The sequence below is a fragment of the Hordeum vulgare genome, chromosome 3H (assembly GCF_904849725.1).
Source record: "Hordeum vulgare subsp. vulgare chromosome 3H, MorexV3_pseudomolecules_assembly, whole genome shotgun sequence".
Lineage (NCBI taxonomy): Eukaryota > Viridiplantae > Streptophyta > Magnoliopsida > Poales > Poaceae > Hordeum > Hordeum vulgare.
This window is the reverse complement of record NC_058520.1, coordinates 589,080,380-589,104,553: the sequence shown is the minus strand read 5'-3', so window position 1 is coordinate 589,104,553 and position 24,174 is coordinate 589,080,380. Positions and strand designations below refer to the sequence as shown.

The 24,174-nt window shown below is 44.4% G+C and overlaps 2 protein-coding genes across 3 annotated transcripts; both read right to left on the bottom strand.

The window, feature by feature from the left end:
* Nucleotides 1–1,820: 1,820 nt before the first annotated feature.
* LOC123445411 (putative disease resistance protein RGA1) lies at nucleotides 1,821–11,415 on the bottom strand. 2 transcript variants are annotated; one of them, XM_045122398.1, is made up of 5 exons: nucleotides 10,968–11,415; nucleotides 7,240–8,403; nucleotides 2,845–5,725; nucleotides 2,553–2,760; nucleotides 1,821–2,472 (listed from the first exon to the last, which is right to left on the bottom strand). In XM_045122398.1, the coding sequence occupies exons 1-3, from the start codon at nucleotides 11,271–11,273 to the stop codon at nucleotides 2,891–2,893; spliced, it is 4,305 nt and encodes a 1,434-aa protein (XP_044978333.1). In that variant the 5' UTR covers nucleotides 11,274–11,415; the 3' UTR covers nucleotides 1,821–2,472; nucleotides 2,553–2,760; nucleotides 2,845–2,890. The 2 variants fall into 2 exon arrangements, with proteins under 2 accessions (XP_044978333.1, XP_044978332.1); XM_045122397.1 differs by having other exon boundaries at nucleotides 2,559–2,760.
* A 573-nt stretch (nucleotides 11,416–11,988) lies between these two features.
* LOC123442136 (putative disease resistance protein RGA3) lies at nucleotides 11,989–22,266 on the bottom strand. The gene is made up of 5 exons (XM_045118224.1): nucleotides 21,912–22,266; nucleotides 19,922–21,085; nucleotides 13,077–15,931; nucleotides 12,815–12,982; nucleotides 11,989–12,725 (listed from the first exon to the last, which is right to left on the bottom strand). The coding sequence occupies exons 1-3, from the start codon at nucleotides 22,212–22,214 to the stop codon at nucleotides 13,088–13,090; spliced, it is 4,311 nt and encodes a 1,436-aa protein (XP_044974159.1). The 5' UTR covers nucleotides 22,215–22,266; the 3' UTR covers nucleotides 11,989–12,725; nucleotides 12,815–12,982; nucleotides 13,077–13,087.
* Nucleotides 22,267–24,174: the final 1,908 nt, after the last annotated feature.

Below are 24,174 nucleotides of genomic sequence, written 5' to 3'. Positions count from 1 at the left end.
TTTTTATATTCCAAACAATATTTCAACTTTTTGAACAGGTTTCAAAAAGAATAAGAAAGTTTAAAATGGGTTTTCCCGTCGGGTGTCTGTGAGACAGACCCAAGCATTCACGAATTTGAAAAGATCTTAGATTTTGGAAAAATGTTCACGGGTTAGAATTTTTTCGTAGATCTAAAAAAAAGTTTCAATAAGAAAGTTAACAAAAAGTTTGAGAAATAAAACAGATTCACAAATTTGAGAAATAAGTTCTGTATGGGTATGCAACGTATGCCGGGCCGTGTATGGGCGTTACATATACATACCGTGTACCGATACTTGATGTGGACGGCGCATTTTAAGAAAAAACAATCCTGTCCTTTATATTTAGTTGTATGGAGAGATCTCCTCCATTTATGTGTTTAGAGGGTTGTATCGAAGAAGTGTTTGACCATTTTGCGATAAACTATGTGTTTTGGTGATTCTGACTTAAGGATAAACTTAGCTTTTGAATGACGTTTAATTAAGAATAATTTCTTACTTTTAGATGATCTATATTCTATTGTAGGATAAACTGTGACTTCTTATGATGAACTATTTGAGATGATATGAAACATATTTTGGTTTCATTCTTCTGTAGACTCGGTTGGAATTTAAACTTAAAAATTACAGATTTAAAATGTTGTTGAACTGTGTGTGGTTAAAAGATATAAAAATTGAAATTATATGACATGATACTTGAGTTGAATGGTGTTTATATGCACAAGAGGTGCGAAACAGCAAAATATTTTTTTTTGGACTTCAATATCGTGTGCACGCACTGCCGCTATGACCCGACCCTGAAGCACCCATGTCCAACTAAAAAAACACTCATGTAACAACAGGCCATAAGGGCAACTCTTACTGATCCCCTATCTGGTGCTAAAGAAAAAAATTAATTCAACTATTCTCCCTTATGCCGCACCTAGTCGATCCATTAAAATGGTTAGTGGAAAATAAATATCCTTCGTCGTCGAAAAAACCCCACAATCTCCCTAAATATCCTCATCGTGGGCTTGGCCGAGGAAAAGCCACCCCTCTCACCCGCCACCTCTTTTCTGCTATAGTCGTCTCCTCGCCTCGCCGCTGCCACCGATGATCGAACCACCCGCCGGAATGGATACCCCGAACCCCGCTGCCGGCTTGTCGCCGCCAAAAACGACCCCTGCGCCGAAGAAAAGCTTGGGGATAACCCCCGGCTCCAACCGCGGCAAAGGCTGCGGGGGTGGCCAGCGCCTCTCTAGCGACGGCGTGCCGCCCTCCCGCCGCCTCGTGCATTCTCTCCGGCTACGGCTACCGGCACTGCTCTGGCATGTCCGACGGCGGCCGCTGGCAAGAAACACCATGACCACCAAGTGTTTGATGAAATGCCTACAATGTAAAATTAAACTTCTTCGACATTTTGGCCGATCAGTGATTGTTGGTGGGGATGGTGATGTAGTTTGCCTGTTTTTTTTTCATAGTGCGGAGATGCATGTACACGGCCGGAGTTTTAGCAACTTTGGGGCTTGATGAGCTCAGCTATGACTCCATTTGAAATCATTCAGTTAAGACACAAAATCCATTTTTTTCTCCACCATTAGTGAATTTTTTTTTCTTCACTAACTTTTAGGTGATCAGTTAGAGTTTTTCTAGGAAAACTAGGCAGTGGGCTAGACCCTGCACCCATGGCCAACTCCTATAAACATATGCCCTGGATGCTAGTGTCCACGGATCTACAAGCCATACCATTTTGTCAAAGCGTTTATCCCATTTTTGCCGATTTGTCTCGAGGCGAGTTTGGAACTTTGGATGAAAGAGTAGGTTCTTATTAAGACGCCAACAAGAACTTGTTTTACTGTGCACTGCTTGGGGGTACAATCAGTAATGCTACACGTACATAAACTTACAGGGGTTTCACAGGCAGGTGGATTTTGATTGGAGGTTAAGAGGAATGAGGCCCCATCCCTTTAAAAATTAGGGGAAAGAGATTAGTTAGGAAGAAAGAATCCTAACCAGCGTGTAACCATGTGTAACTCTTTATATGTTTAGCATTTTTGAAGTATAATGATTGGTACTTAATTGGAGGCGGTTGCTCAAGTGAGAGGTGCGCTGTCTAGTTCCTGAAGAACGTGGAGCTTACAACTGGACAAAGAGAAGTCCAGCAGCATGCTGAACCCGAGCACATGCTTCTCCACGTCGAACACTCCAGCTGCTTCGTGCCGATTGCCACCGCCGGCTCGCCGTCCACCGGCATGCCGCCGGGCCCAGTAGGCCGGATCGCCAGGCACAAAGCCCCGTCCACCTGCACCATGTAGTTGTTGTTGAACAGCATCCAGTTCCTCGTGGCGCCGGTGCCAAGCTCACCGGTCGTTAATAGCATCGGGAACCGGCCCCTGTAGGACAGCTCAAACGGCTTCGGGGCAGCCGGACAGGCACTATCCGCTACACGGAGGTGATCGGAATATTATTCCTCCCCTGCACGCCATTTACGGCAGACATCAGCTGGCTATAATGGTGCCGTGCTTTGACTCTTTGAGACTAGAGCATGTGCGTACGTTTACCTGGTGATGGTGTATGACAGTGGCAGCTGCCTCAAGGTCCGGGAAGGGGCGCCCGATCGCAGTAGGATGCCCATGCAGGCAACAGGGACTGCGACGGTGACGGCGACAGTCCCCAACGTTGCTCGGTGGTGCCGTTGGTACTTTGGCAGCCGCCCGACGGAGGACCCAACATTGGTCATCAGAATCTCTTCCCTGCAGGTCACTGTCAGAGACACGAGGAGCAGAATTAAACAGAAGTACTTGTGTTGTATGTAACAGTGTCATGCTTTGAACTAGAAAAGCGCACCTGCTTAAGACGCCTGGTGGAGCAGAGCAGAGCAGAGATGAGCTTTTCACCCTCTTGATTTGCCGTGATGGGTAAAGCGGTCGAGAACGAAGCTGTTCTCGGGACGGCTTGGGGTTGTAAGGCAAGACAAGCCCAAGCCATGCTCTCCGATGCCGCCCCTGAATCTTTTTCCATTCAATAGCACTGTTGGTATGTGAGAAATCTTGTAGGCATCCTCCCCTTGGCACCTCCTTATCAGTCTTGGACAGTTCCAAATCTGTAGCTCCAGTAAGGCGGTTAGGTTTTGTAAGCTCTCGGGAAAAGATGTAACCTTGGGGCTGCGAGAGAAGTACATGTCTCGTAGGGAAACGAGCTGTCCCAACCATTCTGGCAATATTTCTAGTCTCTCCAATCCCTTCAAGAGGAGGAGTCTCAGAGCAGTGAGGTTCATCATACTTTCAGGCAAACGTGTTGATAGACTGCAGCAGTCTTCGATCTGCATGTGTTCCAGAGAAGTGAGATGCCCCAACCAATCTGGTAATGTATTCAGGCCTTGGCATCTATGCAAACCAAGTATTTTGAGAGCAGTGAGGTTCTTCATGCTTTCAGGCAAAAGTGTTACACGGCTGCAATCTTTAATGCTAAAGCATTCTAGAGAAACGAGGTCCCCCAACCATTCTGGCAATGTCTCCAGGTCATTCATGGACGTCATCGTTAGTTCTCTGAGGGAGGTCAAGCATCGAATGGCATTTGGGAAGGCACCCCGAAAGTTGGAGGAGGTAAGTTCAAGACTATCAAGACTGGGAAAGTGTTGAAGTCTCTTCCACTTGTCTTGAGAAAAATTACAATTGATCATGCCCATACCATAAGGAAGAGTAGAAGACATAAGCCTCCCAAACCCTCGTTCTGGCAACACCTCGTCACTGTTCTCCAACATCCACTCAATACTTCTTGGGGGATATGGCATGAACTTCAACCTTGGGCAGTCCAATAAATCTAGCTTATGCAAATTAGGTATTAAGAACTCATCATTATCTTCACCTGATTGTGTGGTCCACCATTCCACCAAATTATCCATCTTCTCCAACTGTATACATCTTAATTTGAGACAAGGTTTGCCCTCTCCATAGAATTCCTTGCCAATTTTCCTGATGTTAGGAATATTGACCATATATAAACACCTCAAATTCGGCAACAGCCCAATTGGTGGAAGAACATCACATCTTCCAAGGTTAGAAAGCATGAGGTAGGTGAGAAACGGAAGGGAGGACGAGATGCAAGACATCCAGTTGGGAAATTCTTTGCTCATGTATCCACTTAATATAAGGTGTTCAAGAGTTCGAGGTGGTGTGAGCCTCTCCAACACAGATTTACCTGCTGCAATAGTATTCAACTCTGGTAACTTAGTACCTTCGAATTTCCATTTAAGTGATAATAGACGAAGGTCCATTCTGTCATGCAGTTTGGCTGTGTCTACATCTTTCGGTTGCCTGACATGTGCAAGATTTCCAACATCAAGCTCGCAACAACTCAGTGGAGCAGTATCCATTATGTTTCTACATCCTGTGTCTATCTCTTGTATATCAAGTCTTCCACGGGGTGATAAATTTAGGCGCCTCTGCATTTCCCGAGCTTTTCTAATCAGCTTATGATGCCCTGCCAGGACCACAAGTTGGGTGAGGGTTGTCATGTCCCCAAAACTATCAGGCAGATCAGAGAGAGGAGTACCACCAGTGATTTCCAATACATGAAGCTCAAGACAGCCTAACGATGATGGGAGATTCCTTAACATTATACAGTATGATAAATTCAGATGCTTCAGCTTAGTCATCTTGCCAGTTGACTCGGGCAACTGTTGTAACTTCGCACAACTTGTTAGGTTCAAGGATTCAAGCTCATCCAGGTTACCAATACAATCAGGAAGTTGTTTGAGGCCATGACAATCTGAAAGATTGAGGTGTTTCAAATACCTAAGTTGGCAAAATGATTCTGGCAGCATTGTCAGCTTGTAGCAATCGGAAAGGTTTAAGATTCGAAGTTTCTGCAAATTGCCGACATATTTTGGCAACGTTTCTAGAGCATGGCAGCCCGATAGGTTTAGATGCTCTAAACACTCAAGGCTAATATCATTAGGTAGTCTGGCAAGATGGTAACAATATGATAGGTTTAGGAATATGAGCTTATGCAGGCTACCAAATTTATCAGGGAGACTTTGAAGAGCACAACACTTTGACATGTCTAGGTGCTGCAGATTTTCAAGCTCACAAATTGATTCAGGCAACTCTTGGAGTGTAAAGCAACCTGATAGGTTAAGGAAGGAGAGCTCGGAAAGTTTCCCCAATGATGACGGGAGCCTACTGAGGTTCATATTGCTAGATATATCCAAATAGCAAAGCTTGTTGAATCCCGAAATATTTTCGGGCAAGGTTTGAAGCGAGCAGTTGGAGAAAATTAGAGTTTGCATATTTCGAAGTCTACGGAAAGAGTTTGGAAGTGATGTAATTGGCAAGCCTGTGAGATTAAGGTAACGAAGTAGCTTTAGTTGATGAATGGAAGATGGCAACACTATGCTGCTCGGAGTAGGTTGCCCTTCAACTGAACATCCACTTAAATCCAAGACACGTACATACTTGGACTGAGAAAATACTTTTGCGTGGAGCTGCACCTTTTCTGAATCCCTAAAATGCAGTGACCTAATCTTGCTCGGCAGATCTTTAAAAGCCTTGCATTTATTCTGGTAGTTGATCAACTGTGCATGTCGGCAATAACGTGTTTTTTTCCACTTCCTTTGGTCAGTACAATCCAACACAAGGGATTCATTAGCAATAATTACTGATGCAAGATCATGCACCAAATCATGCATGCTGAGATCCTGTGAAGCCATGTCATTCAGATGACGTACCTACAGATGTAGCTATTATCTTCCCGCCAAATAAAGATGTAGCTATTATCAAAATAATGTTGTAAACTTAAATGTAAACCCACCTATAACATACTCCCCCGTGCCTAAATCTAAGACGTTATGGCTGTTCAATTTGAATTGAACTTCCAGAACATCCTATATTTAGGAACAGATGGAGTATAATGTATAGATTGAAAGTGATTGACCAATACAACTTCTACTGTTACTTCCATATAAAGTTAAGCATGTAAATAGAATAAAAAATATACCATATATTTTGAAGGTAGTTTTCACGATAAACCAAGTGGTACTTTTTTTTACCTAACTTAACTACTTTGCCTAATTAATTGGTGATCAAAGACGAACATGAAGTTTGACTCAACTAGTTTCAGTCCATATTTACTCCCTCTATTCCTAAATATAAATCTTTTTAAAGATTCCACTAGGAGAATACATACGGATGTATATAGACATAGTTTAGAGTGTAGATTCATTTATTTTGTTTCGTATGTAGCTCCGTAGTGAAATCTCTAAAAAGACTTATATTTAGGAACGGAGGAAGTATTTTGGAGTGGAGCTGCTACTAATTATAACATAAATCCTATTGCTATTTTATGTAAAACAAAATCTACCATTTAATGTTGCGAATATCCAAGCCAACAATTTGACTTGTTGTGCTGCGAGTCGATGTGTCGACAAAGGGTGAATCGTCAATGAGTCAAGATCGGAGGAGCATGAAAGACCAAGCATCAAGATTAAGAGAAAATTGTTAGGTAATCTTGGTTACTAGGTTGGTCAGTTTCAATCTTAGAACGTGTGTTAGTACTACCACGTAGTGTATGCATGTACTCCCTCCGTCTCAAAATTCTTGTCTTAGGTTTGATTAGAAATGGATGTATCTAAATATCAAAATGTGACTAGATGCATTCATATCTAGACAAATCTAAGATAATAATTTTGGGACAGAGGGAGTATGTGTTAGCTAGCAACTAATCCAGCTTAAAGGTGGTACTGATGTGTCCTTGTTTATATCCCAGTTAGCTTCGGTGTACTAATCCAGCTTAGAGGTGGTACATGTTTAGTTCAGGCTGAGTCCTAGTCGTTCCTGTTCAGGTTTGCTCTAATCTGACGTGTATATACACAGCCAGGACATCCCTTTGTACCGGAGAGGAAACTAGATTGTATGGAGAGAAAACAAGAAAAGAAACTAAGATGAAAACAAAGGACACGGCAAGGGCCTTTGATTATAAGTTTTTTTTTTTTTGCATGTTCGTGAAACTAACCAACCTAAACCAAATAATATTATTTGAAAACTAAAAATATTGTTATCAAAATGAATTTCAAAATAAAGTATACCGTTGTTGAAACTTTAAATAAATAATTTTACATAAACTCTGGGTAAGATGTCTTCAACCAAAAGAATGTATAATTTGTCATATATTTCATAGTATGAAGTAAGCACCCAATCCATCAATGGCTGAACAGGAATAATAGAAATAGAGCTCTATACTTACCAAAGAAAACCCTGAAATGTGGAGAAAGGACATCCCAAGAAGGTAGTTAATGCACCTTTGACCATCATTAGTTCCATGAATATATCCAAGAGCTTTCCATTGCTGAATTAGATGATCGCTGTTCATAATATAGCCCTTGGGGAAGACAGCCAAATATGTGAAACACATCTTGAAGTCCAACTTCATATAGTAATAGCTCAGCATGAGGCACTCTAATGTCTCATTTTGATCTGTAGAACCTAAATCGATCTTGGTGTCTCTGATATCTTCCCATGCCTTGACTGTCCGTATCTCCGACATTACTTGTCCAAGAGCATTTACCACGAGTGGTAAACCCCCGCACTTGTCAACAATTTGCATACCAATTTTTTCTAGGCCAGTTTGGTCATCATCAGGACCAAGTGCTCTTTGCTTCATCATCTTCCAGCAGTCATCACGTGATAAAATGCCCAAATTGATTTGGTCAGACTCAGCTACAGGGCAGATTTTCCTTTGGTTTGCAAGGAAACCAGTGTGCAGTTTGTCCACGACTCTTTGGTTTCGCGTGGTTACTATAATCCTGCTACCACTAGAGCCATGTTGTAGCATCTCCTTTAAATCCTCCAGTTTCTTTCCATCCTCTTCCCAGAGATCATCTAGAACAATCAAGTATCTTCTACCAGCAAGTTCCTTGCTCAGGTTTTCTTGTAAAACATGCATATTACAATCGTTAAGGTTGACACTAATATTTATGCTTTTGATGATGGCCCTCCCAATTTTGGGCAGATCAAACTCTTTAGACACATGAACCCAGGCTTGGATATCAAAGACACCGGCCCTCTTGTCGCCAATAACTGATTGAACTAATGTTGTCTTTCCTAGACCGCCAAGCCCAACAATTGGAATGATAGAGATATCCTCGGCACCTTCACTTTTAAATAGCAAGCTGATTATTTTTTCCTTTTCGGTCTCCCTCCCCACCATTCCAGTTTTCATGCCTTCATTAGTGATGGCTGCAAATGTTTCATTGCTTCTGCTCCTTTCTGTCAGTGCTTCATGAGGCAAAAGATTGAGTTTATGTCCCAGTTTTTCTAGCTTGTCTGTTTCCTCTCTTATGTTCTTCATATTGTGGGCTATGGTCATCCGCTGGAGAAGTTGATTGTTACCGGAAAAGAATAGCTTGAGCTATAAAAAAATGAACTCAAAGTCATTCACTAAAATGATACAGTTTAGAATTACTTCTACTAGTTTATACTCAAAGTCATCCGATCGACTGATCTAGTGTTTCCCCCGGACGTAGTGAACTGGGGTCTAAAGCTTCTCCATGACAATGCCTTCTAGAAGGGGGTGATGCAAAAAAAAAACGCCGCCATCGCCAACCTTGGCAATGTGCCAAGAGTAGGGTTTTCACACGATACCCTCGAGGACCCTCCATCCAGGATCATATGCATTGCGCATGGACATCGTACCAACCGGATCGGATCTGACCAGAGACCAGCCCAATGCCTCCACCGAGAGGGTTAGTCAGATCTGATCCGATCTGCTGCCGCGGGTATGTAGAATTTCTCTTTCGTGGCCTGTGCACCAACGCGCGCAGCTTTTTAAATACGAGTACTAGGATTTTTAGTTCCGGTTATCCACCAAACATAGTCCTTAATAAATGCGTGAGGACAATAATCTGGTCTTCCAAAATAAATAAAAACCTAAATTTGGCTCTGTAAGGATTAGATCTCAGATGTTGGGTTTTGTAATGCACTTCCCCAACCAATTGAGCTAGGCCGAGTGTTGCAAAACTGGAGGTTGGAACGCTCATTAACAACTTTCCCCCAAACATAATGGTACAATTTTCCCGTAAGTACTGCAGCCACCATCGCATGCAGTTTGACAACACTTACCCCCCGGCTGATTTGAGTGTGGGATGGAAATTGGATACAACATGTAAATTCACATGCACAAAAAATTTGATCGTAGAGCTATATACTCCATAATGTAACAGGATACACAACAACCCGCCCGACCCCCGCGTCGCCCCCAGGCGACTCGGGGGAACCCTAGCTGTCGGGCCGCCAGCGCCGCCCTCTCCCTACTCCCCACTCGCCGCCACCGGAGGATGCGGCCGGGCAAAGCCTGGGCCGCGAACGGCGGCGGCGGGGAGCTTGTTGCCTCAGTGGTGGGAGGCTCTCGTCCTCTGGCTCGGCGGCCCAGCCGTGGCGACTATTTTGCGCTTGCAGGTCCGGCCGGCACGGGTGAGGTGGGGTGGCGGCCCTCCTTGCCCTGCTCGCGGGCTGCATCTCGGCGGCCACGGCGTGGATCCGGTGGAAAGGCGACCCTCGGTGGTGGCGGCGTGGTGGTTTCGACGGCGCGGCCGACGGCGGCGCCCTAGCTTTCACGTACGACCGGCGCGGGTGAGGTGGGATGGCGGCTCTCCTTGCCCTGTTCGTGGGCGGCGTCTCGACGGCCCTCGGTAGTTGCGGCGTGGTGGCTTCGGCGGCGGGGCTGCTGCCGGCGTCCCGACGGCCACGACGTGGATCCGGTGGACGGCTCTTCCGAGGGCGTCCTGTGGGGTGGATCTGGTTGCAGGGCCCGTTCGCAATTCGGCTCTCCGGGCGGCGCTCCCTGTCTCAGCGCCCAGATCCACCAGTCTACGCGTGGGCGTGCTTCTACAGGCAGCATGGTGCGGTGCTTTGATGTGGCTCGTCCGGGGCGGCGAGTGCGTTGGTGGTCCCTGTGCAGTGTTGGCGCGAGTGATGTGCAGGGGTGCACGGTTCAGTGGAGGTGCTGGTTGTCTTTGGTCAACTGCATGGGAGTGAAGGCTTTGCTGCTCCAGGCGAAAGCTTGGCTGGTTTCTTGCCAGCCCACGGTGGTCGCCCTTGGGCGGCGTCGCTATCTTTCTTGGAAGCACCGTTGAGGGGTTATGTGCAACCTGTCCTCTCGGGTCAAGATCTTCGTGCAAAAGTCGAGATCTTTGCGTTGCTTTCCCTCTTGGGGCATCGTCTTTGAGATCTTGGTCCCTTTGGCACCTCCGGCAGGCTAGACGTGCACGGCATCATGGTCGGCAGGTGTCTGACCGGCGGCGCGAGGTTCGTGTGGCGTTGCGGCGAGCGTGGCAACGACTATGGTGACGAGCAGAGCAGATTTGCGGCTTGTCCTTCTGTTGCCGACGGTCCGGTGCGTCAATAGATGCGCCTATGCTGATTTCTGGATGTCACAAAGAAGTTGAAGCTGCGGGGCCACTGTGACAACGATGACTCCATGAGGGTGGTTTTTAGTGGGCGGTGCTTTCCAGGTGTTGCAGTGGACTAGGTCGGTGCTAGGCTTGCAACTTTCTTTGTAAAACTTGTTGGGAAAATCGAAGTTGTCTTGTCCTCGATGCTTCGGTCGAGTTTTTGGCATTTGTGGCCAGGTCGTCCGCGTGCCCCCTTGTGGGGTTTCTAATCTCGGTTTTCGTCCTATTTCCCTCTAATTAACCGGTCAACTCTCTTCTTCTTTATCAATAGAAATGGCAAATCTTTCACCTTGTTTAAAAAAATATAAATACTCCATAATTAGGCCCTTCGATTATAGCAGCCTACCTGATCCGGGGTTGAAGACTGGGCAGTAGCTAGGTCTGAGGAATATAGTGGCTTGAATGCTAGTTTAGCGAATCCGAGAATCCATAATAACACATATGATACAATAAGAAATACAAGAAATATGAAAAGAAATTTCCTTCAAACAGAATAGTGCAAGTCAATTTTTTTAGTACGCACCGCCGATTGGCTCTCCTTGATGAGATCAGCAGTTTCCAGCTCGTCGAGGACGTCCTCAACGTCGTAGGCGAGGGACTTGAATTTTGTGAGCCATCGCCCAACAACTTGGCCATCTGATCCTCCTCGGCGTGACCTTTCGTCCGCGTCACGCAGCACGGCCTCCAGATCTTTCATCTTCTCTGCCATGTCCTCCACGTCCTCTTTGAACTGCCACTGCAAAGTGGCTTCCTCCGTGGCTAGTTCGCCAAGTTTGCCAGCGATTCGACTCCCCACGGCGCTCGCAAGAATCCCCGCGATTTCAGCCATGGCTTCGCAGCAAGCTCTCGCTCTCTCCTGCGAGTACCGTTGTGTTTCTGAAACCCAAATCAGCCCATGTGAGTCGATCGTGGCATATAAACCGAAAATGATGCAGTCGTGCCTTATTTATTGACGGTATCAAGTCCCTCAAGTCTTGTTTCTTTCTTTCTTTTCTTCTCCTATAAACGGCTCTTGCGTGGGTTTTCTTTTCAGAATGGCTCTTGGGGTGGGTTGTCGGCCAAGTCAACCATCGGAACTAGTGGGTACCACCGGTTTTAAAATCTATGTATACATGTGATGATGTGAACACCGGTTATCTTGCTGATCTACCCAACCACCCTAGATTGCTACGTCTTCTGACTTCCTAAGTTTTTGCATCATCTGTACTTAATGTAATACCGACAGACAGCAGCCCTATCTGTCAAGTTGTTCCCTTTTATTTTTACGCTGCTTCGGTGGGCAAAATGCCAGGCTGAACCGAATTTCAATTTGTTTTTTGAATAAATCCATAAACTCTCCTGGCACGACACAAGTTCAGCCAAAACATAATATGGTTCAGAGGGCACAAGACAAGAGTTCTACCACCACTACAAGATATAGGAGGTGCACCGTCGATTGTATTAAGGAGCACTGTCGATCTATCAAGGAGCAAGCAATTACATGAGCACGACACCAAGAGTTTTTAACATGGTTCACCGATATAGCTACATTTTCAAGGCCTGAATATGGGTGCTCCTCTCCGTGACACCATAACAATACCACACCTCGGCTGCTCGGGCGCAGGCACATGCCGCCGGCTCCCGCTATGTGTGTGCTATTATGTTAGCATATGTTACATCGTGTGTCTACTTCCTTATATAAGAGGTCTAGGGATACAGGTATCCTGATTTCAATCCTGTCTATACATAGTTTAAATCCAAGTCCAATTGTAATCTAACTTGTATAAATATTCGACATAATTCTAACATTTTTCTGAACGAGAGTTTGGATACAAGAGTAGGTTTTTATTGAGACGCTCACAAGAACGTATTCTACTGTGCACTGCATAGCGGTACAACGCCTGCCTTGGATATGGAGCCGCCTGCTGAGTTGTGTTGTCTAGTTTCTGAAGAACCTGGAGCTTGTACAACTGGACAAGGCCAAGCCCAGCATCATGTTGAACCCGAGCCTTTGCTTGTCCTTGTCGAACACCAGCAGGTTGTTCTCCAGCTGCTTCGCGCCGATCACCGCCGCCGGCCCGGCGGGCCCCATTGGCATGATCCCCACGCACAAAGCCCTGTCCACCTGCACATTTAGTTGTCGTCGAACAGCGTCCAGTTCCCCATGGCGCCAGCTCCAAGTTCGTGCGCGACAGGTCGAAGCTCACCGGCTGTCGATCGGGAACCCTCCCCTGCAGCACAGCTCTAACGGTTTTGGCCCCGGCACCACCAGCTCCACGGAGGTCATCGGAATATTCCTTCCCTGCCCGCCATTTACGGCAGACATTAGCTGGCTATAATGGTGGTGCCGTGCTTTGACTCTTTGAGACTAGAGCATGTGCGTATGTTTACCTGGTGATACTGTATGCCAGTGGCAGCTTCAAGGTCCGGGAAGGGCCGCCCGATCGCAGTAGGATGCCCACGCAGGCGTTGGGGACGGCGACGGCGGCTCGGTGGTGCCGTTGGTACTTTGGCTGCCTTCCCACGGCGGGACCAACATTAGTCATCAAAATCTCTACCCTGCACGGGGGTCATTGTCACGAGACATCAGGTACTAAATTAGGCAGAAGTACTTGTATGTAGGAGTGTCATGCTTTGCACTAGAAAAGTGCACCTGGTTAAGACTTAAGATGCCTGATGGGCAAAGCGGTCGAGAACGAAGCTGTTCAGGGGACGACTTGGGCTTATAAGGCAAGACAAGCCAAAGCTATGCTCTCCAAAGCTACGCTCTCCAATGCCGCCCATATATCTCTTGTTATCCAGTATCACTGTTGGGATGTGAGAAATCTTGTAGGCATCCTCACCTTGGCACCTGCTAATCAGTCTTGGACAGTTCCTAATTCGCAGCTCCATCAAGGCGGTGAGGTTCTGTATGCTCTCAGGCAAAGATGTAACCTTGGGGTTGCGAGAGAAGTAGATCTCTCGTAGGGAAAGGAGCTGTCCCAACCATTCTGGCAATATTTCTACTTCTTTGCAACCAGACAACATGAGTTTTTTTAGAGCAATGAGGTTCTTCATACTTTCAGGCAAACATGTTGCCAGACTGCCGCACTCAGCGATGATGATTGTTTCTAGGGAAGTCAGGTGGCCTAACCATTCTGGTAATGCATTTAGGACTTGGCAGGTTCCCAAAATCAGGTGTTTGAGAGTGGTGAGGTTCTTCATAGTTTCAGGCAAAAATGTTACTTTGCAACAGTCGTGAATGTGAACAACTTCTAGAGATTTGAAGTGCCCCAACCACTCTGGCAATGTCTCTAGGTCCTTTAAGAAACTCAATTTTAACCCTCTTAGAGAAGAGAAGCAGCCGATGACATCCGTCAAGCCCCTTGAGACACGGCAGGAGGAAACTTGAAGCCACACAAGGGTGGAAAGATGCTGAAGTCTATCCCACTCGGCTGGAGAGAAATTGCAGTTCTCTATCTTCATGGCAAAAGGAAAAATAGCAGACGAAAGGCTCCCAAATCCATGTTCGGGCAACACCTCGTCACTATTATCCAATAGCCATCTCATACTTCTTGGGGGATAAGGAAGGAATTTCAACTTTGGACAGTCCTTTAGTTGCAACTTTAGTATATCAGGAATACAGAAATTTTCACTTTCTTCACCTGACGTTGTTGTCCACCATTCTTCCAAATTCTCCATCGACTCCAACTTTATCTCTCTTAATTTCCTGCAAGTTCCACCCTCGCCATAGAATTCATGGCCGATTTTCTTGATGTTTGGAATGTTATGCATACATATGCTTCTTAAATTCGGCAGTTGCCCAAATGGAGGAAGATTCTCACATGTTCCTAGATCAGAAAGACTGAGGTAGGTAAGAGAAGGAAGGTAGTACGAGATGTGAGACATCCAGTTAGGGAATTCCTTGCTCATATACCCATCTAACACGAAGTTTTCAAGTGTCCGAGGTGGTACAAGGCTCTCTAGAACACACTTCCCCTCCTGTGCATCATTCTCCATCTCTGGTAGGTCATGGCCTTTGAGATCCCAGCTAAGACCTAGCAGTTGAAGTTCCGATTTGTCACGCAGGTTAGCTCTTTTTCCATCATCTGGATGTTTGACATTCTCAAGATGAAGGATTGATAACTCATTGCAAGTCAACTGAGCAAGGTCGAGAATACTGCTAAATCTTTCGCTGTCCATCTCATGTACAGTGTGTAAAACAATGCCTGGAAAATTTAGACTCTTCCTAACGGCTTTAGCTTTTTCAACCACCTTAGGATGTCCGGACATGACCAGAAGTTGGGTGAGACTAGTCATATAACAAATGCTATCTGGCAAATCTTCCAGGGCAGCACAACTGATGTCCAATATTTGAAGGTTAAGGTCAGCAAACAGAGAGGGTAGCCTTTTGAGGCTTGTACAATGTGACAAGTTGAGATGCTTCAGTTTAATTAGCTTATGAAATGACTCGGGCAACCGTTGTAGCTTCGGACAACTTGTTAGGTTCAAAGACTCAAGCTCAGAAAGGTTACCAAAACAACTAGGAAGTTCCGTAAGGTTATGGCAATCTGAAACATCTAAGTCTTTCAAATACTCAAGCTGGCAGAATGATTCTGGCAGCATGCCAATCTTGTAGCAACCAGATAGATTCAAGTAGCAAAGCTTTGAAAGATTCCCGAAAACTTCTGGCAAGTTTTCTAGCTCATGGCAACTTGATAGGTTCATATGCTCTAAAGACTCGAGGCTAACATTAGTAGGTAGTTTGGTTAGCTTGCAGCAATAAGATAGGTTTAGGAATATGAGCTTATGGAGGCTACCAAATTTATCAGGGAGTTTTTCAAGAGCACAACACTTCGACATGTCTAGGTGCCACAAATTTGCAAGCTCACATATTGATTCAGGCAACTCTTGGAGTAGGAAGCACCCTGATATGTTAAGGAAGGAGAGGTCGGAAAGTTCCCCCAATGATGTTGGGAGCTTTTTAAGGTTTATATTGCTAGATAGGTCCAAATAGCAAAGTTTCTTGAATCTTGAAATATTTTCGGGCAAGGTTTCAAGTGAGCAATTGGACAGAATCAGAGTTTGCATATTTCGAAGTGTATGGAAAGTGTTTGGAAGTGATGTAATTGGCAAGCCTGTGACGTCAAGGTACCTAAGTAGCTTTAGTTGCTGAATTGAAGTTGGCAACACTATGCTGCTCGGAGTAGGTTGCCCTTCAACTGAACATCCACTTAAATCCAAGACACGTATATACTTGGACTGAGAAAATGCTTTTGCCTTGAGCTGCACGTTTCCTGAATCCCTAAAATGCAGTGACCTAATCTTGCTCGGCAGATCTTTAAAAACCTTGCATTTATTCTTGCAGTTGATCAACTGTGCATGTCGGCAATAACGTGTTTTTTTCCACTTCCTTTTGTCAGTACAATCCAGAACAAGGGATTCATTGGCAATAATTAGTGATGCAAGATCATGAACCAAATCATGCATGCTGAGATCCTGTGAAGCCATGTCATTGAGATGACGAACCTGCAGTTGTAGCTATTATCTTTCCGCAAAATACAAATGTACTGTAGCTATTATCAAAAGAATGCTGTGAACCTAATTGTAAACTCGCTTAACATATTATATATAGATGCAAAGTGATTGGCCATTACAACTTCTACATCAACTTCCATATAAACATGTAAATGGGATAATCAAATATACTCCCTCCATCTCATAATATAAGAGCGTTTTTTGACACTAGGGAGTACCATATATTTTGAAGGTATATTTCAAGATAAACTTCCTTTTGTACCTAACTTAACTAATTTGCCTAATTAATTGGTGATCTAAGACCAACAAGTTCGACTTAACTAGTTTTAGTCCATAAATTTTGGAGTGGAGCTGCAGCTAATTATAACATACTCCATGTCTCCATCCATTCACAAATATAAGATGTTCTACTTTTTTCCTGATTCAGATGTATATGGACGCATTTTAGTGTGTTTGTTGGCTCATTTCAATATATATGCAAGAAATATTAAATATCCAAAACATCTTATATTTGTGAATGGAGGGAGTATAACCTATTCCAGTTTTATGAAAATATGTAAGCACTTTTCCTACTAGTTAACCTATTATTTTAAGACCAACAATGCACCACACACAGACACTCCACGAGCAATCGGAAATTTGGGTACATCATTTTCTCAAGGGCAGTGCTAGGCGTCGGCCGACCGGTCCAAATTTGGGTTGGCCGCCACGGAGCCACACAATATGCACATACATGACCGCGTGATTTCAGACACTATTCTCTCGCTCTCAAATCCTTTTATTTCTCGCTGCAAGTTTCCCGCAGCGCTTGCTTTGCTCGTCACCCCAGAGGCCTCCTGCTTGCACCTTGCCGGCACAGCTCATGGATGCCTTTCCCGGCGACGGTCGTATGGCAGACGCCGGTTGCAGCTTTTTGCCCTCGACAGTCATGAGCACCGAGAAGATGTGGTTGTAGCTCGTCGTGCCTCTTGTTCCAGCTTCCCATCATGCCGGTCAGCTTCAGGCCATGCTGCTTGCAGCACCGAACACATATGGTTGTAGCTCGTCGTGCCTCTGGCTCTTTTTTTCTGAATAGAAGCAGAGACGGAGCGAGGATGAACACATGGAGGGGGCGGGTTTTCTCATGAAGGGGGCAAAGCTTTCATGTTTTAAGAAATTTTGGTTGAAGTAACTATGAGCATTGAAGAATAATCAATTCATTGAGAGGGTCTAGGCGTCTAGCCCCCCCTCGCCCTCCCTTGGATCCGTCCCTGAATAGAAGTGCCTCTGGTTCCTGTTTCCCATCATACTGGGTGCAACACCAGGGGTCTTTAGGGTTGCAGTTTCCAGCCAACAGAGACGCAAACTCGGCTCGCTGCTGTCGGGCATGCGCCATGTTCTGGATCCATTCATCATGCATCGGTAATCGCCCTCGAAAAACGCCGCAGCCACCGACCGGCAATAACCTTCTAGCGAGGCACATTTGGATGCAGGAGGTTGTGCGCCTGCGCGCCCAACATAGATGGACGGCTGCCAGCACCGTCGTGCAGGCTTGTAACATGGGAGGGAGAGGTGAGCCACGGAGGATCTTGATCTGGTGCCCGCTAATGAAGAATAATTGTTGCTGTTGGGTGCGTGGAGCAGGTCCATGACCAGTTACGAGCAATGGAAAAAATAGCGTGCTATGGAAAAAATAGCTTGGCTCTTAAAATATGTTATTAGGATGCTATATTAATTACGCTATAACATATTATTAATGAGACATTATATATCGAATGAGATATTGCTTGGAACGCTATATTAGCAATGCTATAGCACGTTATTTTTTCGCTAGTACTTACCAGCGAGTGGAGTCACCATGGATAAGAAGCCCAGTGTAAAAGATTCGACGGTGGTGGTGGGCCAGCAAAGGACGCGTGTTGCACGTGATGCTGGGTGTGGGTAAAATGTGTGTCGCACTTGGAGAGCGAGCGTGATCGAACGAAGGTTCAACCCGCCAGCAGATTGCAATCGTTTACCTTTTGTCAAACCCGGATAGAGCATCTTTAGCCTTTCCTCTAAAATCCATTAATTTGCTTTAAGAAAATCATTTAGGGAATTAATACCTATATAGCCTTTTCACTATACCTTTAGGGTTTAATATTTAGCCTTTTTCATCCCTCAAACCATACCCCTTTGTACTAAATTTAGTTAGGGAAAAAACGAGCCACGTCACCGCCGGCGACCACCAGCAGCCCCATTGTCTCCACCCCCACAGGTGTCCATAGCCGACCCATGCGCGAGCCCATGTTAGTCACTAGAGTCAGAATTGGCCAACTTCTTTGTCGTCATTACTGAGCTCCGAGAGCTTCCTCCACCTTGCGTAGATGGACAACAAGACCAGGAATAGTTGATGCGGGCGTCTAGGCACCTCTTCTACCTCTATGTTGGTCGGTTCGGGGCTGGAGCTCCATTGCAGACCGCCGCATCTCCAATCTCGCCTTCTGCACATCAAATGGTTGAGCATCGCGAAGCTCATCACCCACTCCAATATGGTCTTGTTGAGTATTTGTGGCAATTTCATTGCACTTTTTTTTTCTATTTTTATCATGTTTTATTTGGACAATATGGTGTATTTGAATTTGTATAGTTAAACTAGAAAACATTGAATTTGAAATCTTTTCAATTTTGTGTATTGCAAATCCCAAGTTTCAAATTAATTTGTTGTAACAAAATAAGTTGAGAGAGAGAGAGAGAGAGAGATTTCTGGCTAGTGAGATTCTCGTTCATTTGATAGAGGCACAGCAGATGCCACTTGACCTATCCGACATAAATTTCTGATCCATCAATCGCATAGTTAGTGGTAGAATGCTTATTGAAAGGAGAGGTTCCATGTAATTTCCTTATAACTCTAAGGCCTTGAACTTGAGGACTGCAACTTTTTTCTATTGATCAGAAACATAAGTAAGAAAAGTAACTATTCTTCCACTTTCTCTCTCTTGCCTATCGGATTGTCCCCTGTTGATGGTAGGTTTTTTCTAGAGGTTCTAGAGGCATTACTTTGGCTAGGTGGAGTGTTTGCGAGTACCCTATCTATCACATTGATCCCCTCAAGAGAATTTGGAAATAGACCATTTATTCGTAGTTACATTCGTGGAAGGGTTCCCCCTTGAACAATGCAAAATTGGAAAAGTTATAATACAGTATCGTTGGTTTGGAGGTTAGTATCGCTGTTTATAATTATAGCATGTCAGGGATCACGTACAATATTTGTGTGTGCTTCATAAAGATGTATTGTCTTAGTTTTTATGTACTCTGATGTTGCCATCCTAGCCAGATGTTTCTGATGAGTAAGTCAACTTTAAGCTTCTTGTGCATATGCGTGGGATGTTTCTGATAAGTAAGTCAACTTTAAAGTCCTTATGCATATGTGTGTGTGCCTGTGTCTGTCTGTGTGTGTTGGATTTTTAAGAAAAATCTCTTAATTGGTGGTTAGACCACTGAAAACCCTTTATAGTGATCTAAAAGATCTTATATTACTTTATGGAGGGAGTACCAATGAGTCATCAAGCATCAATGTTTGAAAATAGGTACATCGCAATTTAACCCATGTGGGAGAAGAAAAAAAGGCACCCCCAAGGCTTGTACATGGTTTTAGAAAAAGTGTGTAGAGAGATATTCTAGGTATCATTAAATTGAAGGAGCAAATTTTCTTGGAGGGGCAGATTGTTAATAGAGTACAAAAGGCTACTCCATTTTTGCAGAATTTAATAAAAATCTTCGATGACTGTGCGTGCTAACTAGCTATGCTTAAATGGTGAATAATAACATATACCATTGTACATGTATTCCAAATCGGAAGTACAGAACATACTTCTAATATTCACAAAAACAACTCAAATTTAACTTCTGTATCAATAATCAGTTTATTTATTCCCAACTATATGTTAGTTATAGTAAGAAGTAAGCACACAACCCATCAATGGCTGAACAGGAAAAAAAGAAATAGTGCTAGATACTTACCAAAGATGACCCTGAAATGTGAAGAAAGGACATCCCAAGAAGATAGTTGATGCACCTTTGACCATCTTTAGTTCCATGAATATATCCAAGAGCTTTCCACTGCTGAATTAGATGACCGCTGTTCATAATGTAGCCCTTGGGGAACACAGCCAAATATGTGAAACACATCTTGAAGTCCAACTTCATATGGTAATAGCTCAGCATGAGGCACTCTAATGTGTCCTTTTGATCTGTTGGACCTAAATAGATCTTGGTGTCTCTGATATCTTCCCATGCCTTGACTGTCCGTATCTCCGACATTACTTGTCCAAGAGCATTTACCACGAGTGGTAAACCCCCGCACTTGTCTACAATTTGCATACCAATTTTTTCTAGGCCAGTTTGGTCATCATCAGGACCAACTGCTCTTTGCTTCATCATCTTCCAGCAGACATCACGTGATAAAATGCCCAATTTGATTTGGTCAGACTCAGCTACGGTGCAGATTTTCCTTTGGTTTTCAAGGAAACCAGTGTGCAGTTTGTCCACCACTCTTTGGTTTCGTGTGGTTACTATAATCCTGCTACCACTACCGCCATGTTGTAGCATCTGCTGTAAATCCACCAGTTTCTTTCCATCTTCTTCCCAGAGATCATCCAGAACAATCAAGTATCTTCTACCAGCAAGTTCCTTCATCAGGTTTTCTTGTATAACATGCATATTACAAATGTCAATGTTAACACTGCTATTTATGCTTTTGATGATGGCCCTCCCAATTCTGGGCAGATCAAACTCTTTAGACACATGAACCCAAGCTTGGATATCAAAGACACCGGCCCTCTTGTCGGCAATAACTGATTCAGCTAATGTTGTCTTTCCTTGACCGCCGGGCCCAACAATTGGAATGATAGAGATATCCTCAATACCTTCATTTTTAAATAGCAAGCTGATTATTTTTTCCTTTTCGGTATCCCTACCTACCATTTCAGTTTTCACGCCTTCATTAGTGATAGCTGCAGAAGATCCATTGCTTCTGCTCCTCTCTGCATGTGCTTCATGAGGCACAAGATTGAGTGTATGTCCCAGTTTTTCTAGCTTGTCTGTTTCCTCTCTTATGTTCTTCATATTGTGGGCTATGGTCATCCGCTGGAGAAGTTGGTTGTTACCGGAGAAGAATTGCTTAAGCTAGAAAGAAATGAAGTTAAAGTCATTCGCTAAAATGATAAAGTTTAGAATAATATTTATCATTTAATATGTTTTTGATGGACCAAAAGCACATGACAGAATTTTGCGTTTCTTGTGGCTCTACGCCTGCAAAATTTCAATCTCAGTTTTTTGTTTGTTTGTCTGTGTGAAACAAAAAAGAGAAGTTGTTGTGTATAGATATTGTTGCAGAATTGGACGTAGGTACATGAGCGCTCGTTAACAACTTACTGCTGAAAGCACTTAGAGCAAATACAATAAGGAGATGTAGACGAGCTGTAAGACTTTAAACACTATATTTTTGGTCAGTTGGTCGATAGCGAAGAGGATAAGTGGGCTACTAATTAATAGACGACGGTAACATGTGCTCCTAGAGACTATCTGAAAGAGTGATGTAGGTCATGTATCAACAAAGTAATACATATTTATATTTAACTATTGTATTTGCTGGCTATAAGCTTGACTATAAATAACATGACAATATTTTATAGCCAACAGCTGGCTGCACTCCAATCATGCTCTTATGGCCCATCAACTTCAGTGTCCGATGGACATTGGATACGGCATGAAACATCGCATGCACAATAAGTTTGATCGTAGACCAATATACTGCATAACTAGGCCTTGTGATGATAGCGGCCTACCGGATCCGGTGTAGAAGACTGGGTAGTAAATAGCTAGGTGTGAGAAATATAGTCGCTTGAATGCTGGTTTAGAGGATCCGAGAATCCATAATAACAAGTTACCAGAAACGTGGGAAGAAATTTCCTTCAAGCTGAATAGTGCTAGTCAATTTCTGAGTAGGTACCTTGGATTGGCTCTCCTTGATGAGATCAGCACTGTCCAGCTCGTCGAGGACGTCTTCAACGTCATAGGCGAGGGACTTGAATTTCGTGAGCCATCGTCCGACTTGGCCATCTGATCCTCCTCGGCGTGACCTTTCGTCCGCATCATGTAGCAAGGCCTCCAGATCTTTCATCTTCTCCGCCATGTCCTCCACATCCTCTTTGAACTGCCACTGCAAAGTGGCTTCCTCCGTGGCTAGTTCGCCAAGTTTGCCAGCGATTTGACTCCCCACGGCGCTCGCAAGAATCCCCGCGATTTCAGCCATGGCTTTGCAGCAAGCTCTCGCTCTCTCCTGCGAGTACTCTTGTGTTTCTGAAACCCAGATCAGCCCATGTGAGTCGATCGTGCGCATATAAACCAAAAAGCATGCAGTCGTGCCTTATTTTTTGACGGTATCAAGTCCCTCAAGTCTCGTTTCTTTCTTTATTTTCTTCTCCTAAACGGCCCTTGGGTGGGTTTTCTTTTCAGAATGGCTCTTGTGGTGGGTTTGTGGCCAAGTCAACTATTGGAACGAGTGGGTACCACCGATTTTTAAATCTATGTATCCATGTGATGATGATGTGAACACCCGTTTCTTGCTGATCTACCCAACCAACCTAGATTGCTACGTCTTCTGACTTCCTGAGTTTTTGCATCATCTGTACTTAATTTATACCGATAGACAGCAGCCCTATCTGTCAAGTTGTTCTCTTTTATTTTTACGCTGCTTCGGCGGGCAAAATGCCAGGCTGAACAGAATTTCAATTTTTTTTAATAAACCGATAAACCCTCCTGGCATGACACAAATTTCAGCCAAAACATAACACGGTCCAGCGGCACAAGACGAGTGGTCTACCACCCCTACAAGATATAGGACAATTGACAAAGAAACTTACAGTCATTCGATGAGATAATGAATAGTGCATCGATTATAGGGAGAAGGCTAAGTGAAGAACTATGATCCCCTAGTTGTAAATAAGAGATCTCTAAGAGCAATAGGAGCAACTGTTTGATCACATAAGGCGGCGTAGTGGCACGCATATAACTGTCCCTTGGTTCCACGTTGTCATGGAAGACAATTGCATTCTTTCTTTTCGAGATGCTCGAGTGGACAGCAATGATGACGGTAGAGCGCATCATACTTGTGCAGACATAGGGAGTTGAGAGCTCACCAGATTGGTTCAACTGAGCCACCATTGGATAACCAGGTGAGGAGCAAGTTGATTCTGACTGAGGGAAGTAAGGGCACGCAACAGAATTTGAGTTGTCGGACACCATATTGTGTTTAGTTAGATACAATAGGCTTTCACCGTACATAGATAAAACCAAATGACCAAACGATACAAGATGTTAACAAAAACCAAAAAGAAAAAACAAGACGTCCTCGATTTATGCGGTTGTGTCCTTCACTAGAAGGAGGACGAGCAGTGCCGGTGCTGGATGCAAACATCGTCTCGATGGAAATGAGGCAACCCTTCACTGCCTTAAGAGATTAGTCCTAGTAGAAATCGTTGCGCACTATCACTACTACAATTTAGCACATTCACGACCAGTCATAAAAAATACATGGTTGTTATTAGTACGACCCACCAATCCCACGTATGCATTTTTGGCCCGCGAGACCCCCACGACGACCACAGGTCTCCCATCGTTAAATTGCCTTACTTGGTGGTCGTAGTTGATTTGTTGCATTATTTTCGGGAGTAGCAGTTAGAGATTCATTATAACCCTTCTATATCGAGAAAACAAGGATAAGTAGACTAGCAAACGAAGGATACTAACAGAAAAAACGAAGGATACTAACAAGGTCTCTTAACCTAGCCGAGACTCAGATCCCATTAGCAAGATCCATCGAGGAAGAAGCGGAACCACACCCATCCCATAGATCTAAGGTGGTCATAGAGTGTGGACTTCATCTCGGCTTTGAGGAAGAGTAGCACCGGAAGACATGGATATGTACTATGGTAGAAGGTTTGTTCCATGGAAGGTTCGTTTCACTTGTTTCAGTGTTTTCTCTTTATCAACCTGACATACGACTCTTATCTTTCATGAGGCACAGAAGTTGCTGCTTGGCCATCGAGATCCACTCACTTGGTTCTTAGAGTCGTCAAGGTCTAGCCGTCTTTCTTTCACCGTTTGCTAGGTTGGATTCAGGTCGAGGTTGAGGCGATGTACTCCAGGTCTCACTTCCCGTGGGCATTGTGATCCAGATCGGAGTTGAGGCTAGGCAGGTGCTGCTCATCTCG